General features: G+C 32.3%; 1 protein-coding gene across 3 annotated transcripts; it reads right to left on the reverse strand.

The window, feature by feature from the left end:
• Positions 1-27: 27 nt before the first annotated feature.
• On the reverse strand, positions 28-10027 carry LOC106772371 (ATP-dependent 6-phosphofructokinase 4, chloroplastic). 3 transcript variants are annotated; one of them, XM_014658748.2, is made up of 14 exons: positions 9728-10027; positions 8982-9028; positions 8794-8833; positions 8617-8679; positions 8408-8545; positions 6175-6333; positions 6034-6087; positions 5734-5802; positions 5165-5294; positions 4959-4999; positions 3060-3284; positions 2400-2448; positions 1410-1564; positions 28-357 (listed from the first exon to the last, which is right to left on the reverse strand). In XM_014658748.2, exons 1-14 carry the CDS (start codon positions 9983-9985, stop codon positions 229-231), a joined length of 1557 nt encoding a protein of 518 aa, XP_014514234.1. In that variant the 5' UTR covers positions 9986-10027; the 3' UTR covers positions 28-228. The 3 variants fall into 3 exon arrangements, 2 of the variants coding, with proteins under 2 accessions (XP_014514234.1, XP_022641071.1); XM_022785350.1 differs by having other exon boundaries at positions 266-382; XR_002669332.1 differs by lacking the exon at positions 28-357 and having other exon boundaries at positions 1489-1564; positions 2400-2598.
• Between the last annotated feature and the right edge of the window lie 55 nt (positions 10028-10082).

Below are 10082 nucleotides of genomic sequence, written 5' to 3' on the forward strand. Positions count from 1 at the left end.
AAAGTATTCGTGATTTGAGCAGAGGTGTAGCGGAACTTGTGTGGTGACCTGTATAAATTTATTAAGATTTGATTCTGATTTTCAACATGTCCATTTTCCAGTTAAGAAAATGAATAGGGAGTATCATCCCCCGTATGCTAAATAAATGCTAATGCATCATCTGACAAAGCAATTCACAGAAATAAATTAATATCGATAAACCTGGATAGAGGAAATAATTATGTAGTATTAGTTCGTGACCTCTTTGTCAACTTTTTCTTTATCAGAAGCAACGAAACCTGGTTGATTCGTTGATAAAAGAAGTCTAGCCCACATCCTATCACTCAGCCTGACCGTTTTCTGCCTCTCAGTCACACGCTGCAACAAGATGTTCGGTGATCAGCTGGTGGTATATTACACAATGCAAGGAAAAACAAGCAAAATCATAATATGAGAAACGATGTAGAACAAAATCTCCGACAAAGTTACACACCTAACAGAAACGACTAGTTGTATGGAGAAATTATCAAATAATAAGTGTTTTTTCACTGAAGATATCCAATTATAAAAAGCAAACAAAAATGCAGCATCTTGTAAGGGCTTCAGTTTTATATTTGTGGTCAGATCGCGCAGGTAATTTCCGTGGAAAAATTATTTCCAGGGTTCAAATTTAAGAAATTTCATCAACGTCCTGGAACATTCATATATAAAAAAAAAAAAAAAAAAAAAAAAAAAAAAAAAAACTGAATATTTTTGTGCCTGGCTGGCTGGAAAGCAAGCTTTCTTTTCTTCATCTCATCTTTTCTAATAGTTACTACTAGTTATACCAGTTCAATTTTTTTGCCAAAGAAAAAAGTCTCTATAAAGACTAATGTATGGTCTTTTCCTTAATGAATGTAAGAATGAATCACTATTTTTATGTTTTGTTTTTTTTTTTTTGTAGAAGATTGCTGAAGGGAAAGAAACATGGCATGTCGTTAGGGGAGAATCCAGGTGGACGTTAGGAAAGCTTATTCAACAATAAGAATAAATAATTGATTATTCTAACGTGGGTACAAGGTTTCATCCATTAGGAATTGTTGGTCTTTTGGATGATGAGTATGAATGCCGAGTCTGGACGGCATAGAATTCATTCAATGGCTCAATTTAATAGCCATTCCAATATATTACTCTATTCCACAACCCTTGATGTTTTAGTTTAGAAAGGTTTTCTTTTCAATTGTAGTGTGTAAAAACTGATAACCTAGTGAATAAAACAACACAAGATATTTGAGTAGAACATCTATTAGTAATTAATAGAATATATAATTGTATCAGAAAATAACAAAGCAAACAAAGATACTAAAAGATTAAGCGTAACCCAATCTTTTGCAAATGAGAGTAATTTACTTGAATTGAATATACACGAGTTAATGAAATAAACCACTCACAGCAATTGGGATATAAGCATGTCTACCGTTCACAGGCCCAACTGTGAAGCCAGTGAATCCAGCCATAGCTCCATGGACAGCACCATGAGCAAGGAGAGTGCAGTAAATGTTGTCTGAGGCATTACTTGGAATAGCTCGAATCATGTACGTTGGATCTATACGAAAGTAACAAACGAGTTTTATAAGGAATATATCAAATTTCAAGATTTCAAGTAGAGCAAGCTGCTCCAAGATTAAATGATTTTAAATAAATTAGCGAATAATTACTATATCTCTAGAAGAAAAAGGTTAAAAAATGAAATAAATTTTTTCGTACACTTAAATTAACTTACTCACGAGTTAAAAACAAGAATTTAGAGAAACCATAAGTAGGACTTCTACAAATTAGCTTATAAGTTACTTAATTTCTTTTGTTCTTATTTTTCTGTTCTATAAATAATAACGGAATTTTGTGTAAACAAAGTCTATAATGTTCTTAAAATTATTCTTGAATCCCTCTTTATATATACATACATACATATATATATATATATATATATATATATATATATATATATATATATAACATTAATCTTATAGCTTGCTGAATGAAATGAATGAGTTAAAATTTTTGTCATGATCTGCTGCAAATAAATGTAATGTATATCCATTAGATGAGTCAAATTGCCCAATTGAAGTAGATTCCAGATCTTTTTCACCAATGAAAGTTTACAGGAGCCAGGCTGAAGGATACACCAAAACACACCAAAAATACAACTTTCGACACCTTTTCTTTGTTTAGTCTTTTAGAACCAACTAAGTTGTACGGTCACATTTACTTTCCATATGATACAATACAGTAGCATGTAAAATAGGCAAATATTTAGATCTACTGGATAAGGCATTTGAAGGACATTTCTTCCAAAGATTAACTCATCAAGATATTTGTTAGAGGCAGGCAACCTTCATTAAAATAAATAAAAAATATTCTTGAGAAACTAAACAAAATACCTATATATTTCATATTCACTGCCATCTTTCGAAACATTGTGAAATGATTCTGCAATAAAAAATGTCAATAAAGAGATGGTGAATAACTTAAAAGATGATAAATCCCAGTTTCTGCACTCTACAACGCTCAGCTCAGCCATTTTTGACAGTCGCTCCATAGGTAGTCCTTTCCAGTCTTAAGATGACCATAATAAGGTGGCTTTCAAACAAAGAATAAAGAATAATCAGAAAACTATAGTGCTGAACTAAATTAAGAAGTTAGGATGGGATAGTTGTAAAGTCCACATCAACGAATTTCCAATCTCGGCAATCTCTCTCAGTGTTATGATTAAAAGGAGAGGAAACATAACGTCAAAATGAAACAAGAAAGTTACAGATGACTGTAATTGATATTTAACATCCGTCTTCTAGCAAGTTAACTGGTCCTATCGGCATAAATCAGATTCTGAAAAGAAATGCAGGACTTTCTTTTGAGTGGATGTTTTTTCTATGGTCATAAGTTCTAAACTCAACTCAACTATCAAAAAGATATCCAATTTTATGCAGTCTCAAGTCCAGTCAATTTAAAGGTGTACATGATACAACTTATACACATCTTCGAATATTATACATCTATAACAGACACATAAATACAAATAAAGGAAAGATAATGCAACATACTTTGATCTTATCAGATAACCATGGACCAACATCAAGAAGTAGCTTGTTTCCCGATGCATCAGTTTTACCTGCATCATGCCCTTCTGCAGTAACATATTCCTGACCTGCTCCTTCGGCTACCACAATAACTAAATGTCCATTTTCTTTTAGCCTTTCTTCAATAAACTCAAAAAGCCCACCTCTTCCTTCCAAATAAAAGGGAGACTCTGGAATCAAGCAGCAATCCTGTAATGACTCCAGCTATTATCGGCATTTCATTTCCCCTCTTAATAATGTTCAAATAAAAATCTATCAAGTCAAATAAGAGTTTCATGATGGGTGAAGTGTCATCTACCAAGAAAATGAATTTTTAAAACATAAATATCTATTGAAATAAAAAGCACTTCACAGTCAACATGGAAAGTCTTGGAATCTAGGTTTGGACATAAGCTATCTATACAAAACCAATTTGTAACGTAAGAATAAGCTCTATTTAAGTTATATCTCTAGGGAATGTGAGAATAAATCACTCTTCTTGATGTTGAAATTTAAGCAACCCCCCAAAAAAAAGACCGCCACTAAGGCAGGCCAGGTGGTAGCCACGATTAAGGCAGCTTTCCAATGGATAATAGGTGCTATCTAAACAGCTTATTGTCCAGTCCATTCCTGGTCCAGACCAATGGGCTGATGTTCTGACAACTTTTTTCTCTTATTCAGGTCCAAGCTCACAGTGGTTGATCTAACTCAAGAATACTAAGCACATAGAATACTAACGGAAGAATTTATACTAACTCACTTCAAGACTTTGGAGGATGATGATTGATAGCGTTCTATATGCTTTAAGTGGCCAGTTGGAAGAAACTGTGAGTCATTCTTCAGGGTTGCAAGTAGAGTGTGGAGTATTTGTGATAAATGGATTGGAGTAAGTTTTGTAAATCATAATTTACCAGAACAATACAACTTAACCGCCGGATCCAATTAGATCAATTTAGATGGCTTTGAGGCATATAAAGATTTCTTGAGCAGACACGTCTTTCTTTTATATCCACCCGAAACAAAACCAAAAGTTCATCAAGTCACATTAAAATTTTTTATTGCAACTTCACTTTATGTGTTTCTTTGATCCTTCCTTTTTCTTTTAAGGCTCATGGACACTCCAGCTTCAGGCTTGGTAAAATCTAAATCAGTAACCCCAGCTTCAGGGTGGGGAAAAATCAAAAGTTGTTTGATTTGTCTAAAGTACAAAGCAGACGCTCCACTATGTACACAAAATAGAATAGTTATATCTAAAGATATTCTAATATTATAATTACCGCAAGACAATATATTATTAAACTATTTACTATATTCCAACATTCTTGTAGTCCTCCTCCTACCCCATTTACCATGGATTTGGATCCTCTTCAATTGACATTTTGTTTAATAAATTTTAACAATTTATTATTTAATATGTATGGTTGAAATAAAAACTAACTAACCCATTATACCACCAAAATAGGCATCCTTGTTCCTCATTCTAGTTATAATTGGTTTTTATTTTAACGGTTAGATTTAGTAATAAATATAATAAATAGTTAAGATCTACTAAACAAATTTCTCCTATTAGCACTAAACAGGAGAGTCTAAATGCCTCGCCAATGTTTTTTTTTTGTCAGCAGTGTGCAGATAGTGTTTGTCCTCTGTACTATCTTTCACAACATTGTACTGCTATCCAAATTTACTGAATATAAATACAAAGATCACACCCACATAGGGTACACTTAAAAAATATCCCTTTATTAAGTCTTAAAGTTTATGATGTATCAGACTAATTTGTAGCATGACAAAAAGAAACAATAATGAAATAGAAATACACTACCAAAAGAATCAGTTCAAATGTGACCATCACTGATAACTGCTGACATTAGATAAATGTCTTACCACATCTCGACTTGCCTGTGTTGCATACATTGCAATGAAACCTGCATATGGAACCTTGTAAAGTTCTAATAACAACATTTCACTCATAGATAAAAGCTCCCATTTTCTGTCATTTCATTGAATTAAATTATTTAGAAAATTTGAATTGCAATACAAAAAGGAGAGGCAAAAACAGAACATAACATTTCTGTAATACTACTATTTACCACTGTATCTGCCCATCAGCTTCACAATTCCAACTCCATTCTCAACACTTTCAACCTCCACATGTGCAGCATCAATAGCTCTCTGGGCTTCTTCCACAGCAGTTTCAAATCCAAAAGATTTGTCTATCACCTAGATCCAAAAACACAAACAAGCAGAATAACATAACAAATGCTTCCTCTAAGTATATTTATTTTAATAAAAATTGTAGTATGTGGACAAAAAGTTGACAAACAAATATAATATCTCCAAGTCAAGACACATGGTTGCACACACACCTACAGAAACCTGAACAGACAGAACAGATACCATTAAAAGTAGAGTTTCATATATAAACAACTAGATACAATCACTGGTTTCCTGAAGAATTTGTCTTTTTCTATGATCTTGGTAGATGGTTGGAAGACTTGCCCAGTTGGAAAGCCGTTCTATGATGTCTTTGCCAGGAGTTTTGGGTTGTAACATGTTCAAATAATTATTCTATAAATCAAACTACAAGAATATTTCACTAATGGCCTAAAAATCTCCATGTAAGTATAAATTCAGAATATATCATGGGCTAAGAACTTACAGCAATATCATTATCAATTGTTTTCGGAATCCCAGCCACAGCTACTTGAAGACCACGCCTTATAACTTCCTTCATAAAAAAGATGATTATATTACATTATTCCATAAAGATAACTACATAAATGAGGGAACGGATTCAGTGTAGTGACAGTACCACAGCAGAGGATCTTAGCCTTTTATTAATATAACAATTTTATTATAAAATAATAAAATAGTAACAGGAGGAAGATAAGACCTGACAATCTCATTTTTTTTCACTGCACGAAATCCAATAACTGTTTTCGTGAAAGTAACCTATTACCTCATAGATAAGTGAAGCTCCTTTCTGCGTACCATCACCCCCAATAATGTATACCTAACATAGAAAGATCAAATCATCTTTGGTTCAGACATCGTGTCCAAATTTGATAGAAAATTTAAAATATTTTTAACAAGTATGCACCTGATTTATTCCCCTATCCTCAATGTTGTCTACTATCTTGTGGGTATCATGTCCTCCACGAGATGTTCGAAGAAAGGTGCCACCTCGTTTATGGATATCGTTAACCAGTTTAGGAGTCAACATCAAGGTATTTTTTGAATAGAACCCTTTATATCCTCCCTAAATCAGTTTCAAAATTAAAGTGGTGACAATAAGAATCAAATGAAAGATCATAAAAGAAAAATGCTAAGTTGCTAACAATGCCCAAAGGGCATGGGTTAATGAAACAAAAAATAGTAAGTATTTACTATTTATTACTCCCTTTCCTTCTTGTAAGAATCAAACTAGATTTTTTTTCATGATCTTTTTGTAAGAAATCAATCTAGAATGTTCCTACATTAACCTCTTAACAAAATATCCCTAATTATGAGTCAGTTCTCATACATAGTAGTAGACAGAAAACATTAGTCTTAGGCTTTTCTAAGGCCAAGGAATCAAACTTCACTTCTTCATATGCAATAAACATATTACTAACCAGAGACATTAGAAGAATTACAGCCAGTATATTATAGGAAAAACGAATAATAGCATGTCTCATTGATGTTAGGGAAAATTTTAGAAAAAAAAAATGCCTTTGTGGTAAATTTGATGCTAGTAATTTGGTTAATTACTTTATTCTTATGAATTAGTTAGTTTATTAGGAATTATAAAAATGACTGGATGGAGCATATTGAAAATATAAATTCAATTCATAGTTGACATTAAGTAATTAAAATCATTTAAGAAGGAGGAATCAATGCTTTAGCTAGACCACCCTTAAAAAACTGCAAAGCTAAGCTAAGAGTGGTAATAATATTTTAAAACTCAAATAATAAGACTGTTGAAATTACAATTACAATACCAAACTTAAAAGTTGGAAAAGTATAAATTATTTCCCACCTCATTCACTTTAAACATTATTTTCTTGTAATACTAGAATTCAGGAAAAAAAAAAAAAAAAAAAAAAAAAAAAAAAAAAGACAGGCTGATTAGAAATTCCCTAGGCTAGTTATCGAAAAGAGACATTTCCACAATGCTAAGTAGAGAAGCTAATTTATTGCTTAACCATCTGGAACTAACTTTCATTATCCCAGCTAAGCACACATAAAATAACTTATTTCTCCGGGTCCCTTAACCTTTATAATGATGGTAAAATTACTTACATATTGTTGTAACCAGTACTCTTCTTAAAGCTCAAACAGATTACTCCAAAGTTTCCAAGCTACCTAACTTATGACATAAATGGTTTAAGGAAACCGTTAGGCAGATACTTCACTTAAATAATGGTGTATTTGATGAATTTTTAGTGTGGTCATTCAGTTTAGAAAATTACCTCAGATCAAATTAAAGGCTTTTGGTGTATTTAGTTGAAGCAGAATGCATGCATGCGTTCATCTTAAAGGACACCTCCTTGCCACTAGATTGCTAACGGGAACAATATTCAACTGCATTTATGTTTATGGTTTTCTCTTTGGTTAACACCCTAATTAAATTTTTTAGATAAGAATACTTTTTGTTGAACTTGTTTTTGGTTCCTATATTAAATTCATGAATTAGCCATCCAACTTTTGAAAATATGTTTGAATTTAGTCATTCTTGATACTTAAACTTAAAATCTAGTGGCAGTTTTTTTATCGCTGCAAAATTAAAGGAATGACTAAATTTACATGTTTTATAATTTGAGGACTAATCAGTAATTTTAAAAGTACATGGATTAAAACATATTTTTCTCAGCTCATATTATTTTATATAACTGGTTTTTAAGTTTTTTGATTTTGGAGGATGTTTATTATAACCTGATTGTATTCTCAATCTTTTTCTAGATATTAGAGTTTACATACAACGGAAAGGAGAGAGAGAGTTTAATCAAGATATTTTTTTTTTTATATTTCATTGCAATTTGAATATGCTACAACAAAGATTATAAAGCTACACAAGTAGCGGGCTCTATAAGAAACAGAAACAGTAGCAGACTGTTACAGTCTGTTGTCACACATCAGCTGGCAGTACAATATTCACGCTATATATCATTTCTTGCTCTATCAAGAAAATGGTTATACGAAAAACAAGTAAACCATAGTGTTACCCTCATCATTATTGAATTTTATAGAAAGAATATTATTAATTTAACCAAATAGTCATTAAAGTCTTTAATTAACAAAAGCATGTTATATTTCTACACACACTCAGAATATTATAATTTCTCAAGACTAACCTCAATCCCAAGTATATCATGAACACCATACATGATGTTCAAGCCGCAAACAATTTCCCTAATCACTGTATTAATTCCTGGGCATAATCCTCCACAAGTCACTATGCAAGCACGTACTTCCTCTGGCTCGAAATAAATCTAATATGAGAAGAGAAGGCATCATCAGTTTTTAAAGATTACAAATGGATAGACATTTCCAAGCTTTATACCTTCTCTCGAGGTCCCGCACGCCGAAAATGAACTCCTCTTGGACTTCCTTTTTGAATAGCAACCTGGGCATGAAACGTTATAAGAAATTTAGACAACTGCTAAAAGACGGAGGTCGATCAATCATTTATAAAGAATATAATTCCACGAACAAGCAGGGAGAGGATTGTGTCACTTACATTTTGAGCAACCACGTCTTCTGGGCTCACAAAATTTTTCCTTCAAGTGCAAAACAATTTTTATAAAAGAATCATATTAAAATAATTAAAAGAAACAAAAAGTTTGGGGACTTGAAAAATATAATCTTTGAAGTTTCAATGAAAAATCACAAACATTATTTAAAGCAAATTGCTAGAAATGGACTTACTTGACAATTGAGTAAGCTTGGCTCTTCCTCAATGGATTTGGATATGACTACAAAAGAGTAAGAAAAGCACTAAATATTAGAAATCACCGTAAAGCTAGAAAAGAAGAAAGAAATAAAAAGAAAATAGAAAGAAAACAAATAGAAAAGAAAAAAATTACCATTATTTTATTGAAAAAGAAAATGATTTACTTAACAAAGAGAAAAAGAAGGAAAAAACCCAACACTCCTCAAATATACCGAATAGCTGATATCAAACAATGTAAATTCACGGGACCATATGATTTCTCCCTCATGAGAATCTCTTCTAACTTTTTTTTAACCATGGTGGTAACACACTCCTAACTTGTTTATTCTGTAATAAAAATAACATCACAAAAATTCGATCCCTAAATTACTAAGTTAAGAGACAGAAATAGCCATAATTTGCCTCAATGATCTTTTCTATTTCTCTTCAATAAAGATTGATACTTTATATTTTATTCCACACCTATTTTAAATTATCTTTTAACTTCATTCACATTGTTTCTCTCCACTCTGCCAAACAAGGCCTAAAGCTAACTAAAATATGGAAAACTGTGATTGCATAATAGTATATTTTCATCAACAAAAATAAAAGAATAGCATAAAAACACGTGGCGTTTGTTCACTAGAATCTCACAATCAAGGACATCATCGTAACAAACTGAAAACAAGAATTGCGAAACGGCAACAGTTTTGGTGGAAAGCAAGGGAGAAACAAGTGGTACCGGCAAATCCGGAAGGAAGTTCGTGAGATGCGGAACGTCTTCGAGGACAAAACCGTCATTTTCAGATTGAGTCGAAACCTGAATGGCAGTGACGACGGCGAGCTTATTTTGGCGGGAAATCGACGACGGCTTCCGGAGAAAGGATGCCGACTTTCTGCAGAATCGCAACCGTTTCGGAACATTTGGACGGAGGGAGAATGAGAATGGAGGAAGAAGAGTTTTAGCGAGAGAAGACGAAGAAACTGAGAGATCCGTCATTGTTTCCTTCTGAATTTAACTGAATAAGTCTTCTTTTGCATTTGGATGATTATTATATATATATATATATATATATATATTGATACATTTTATATTA

Source organism: Vigna radiata, chromosome 8 (genome assembly GCF_000741045.1).
Source record: "Vigna radiata var. radiata cultivar VC1973A chromosome 8, Vradiata_ver6, whole genome shotgun sequence".
Taxonomy (NCBI): Eukaryota; Viridiplantae; Streptophyta; class Magnoliopsida; order Fabales; family Fabaceae; genus Vigna; species Vigna radiata.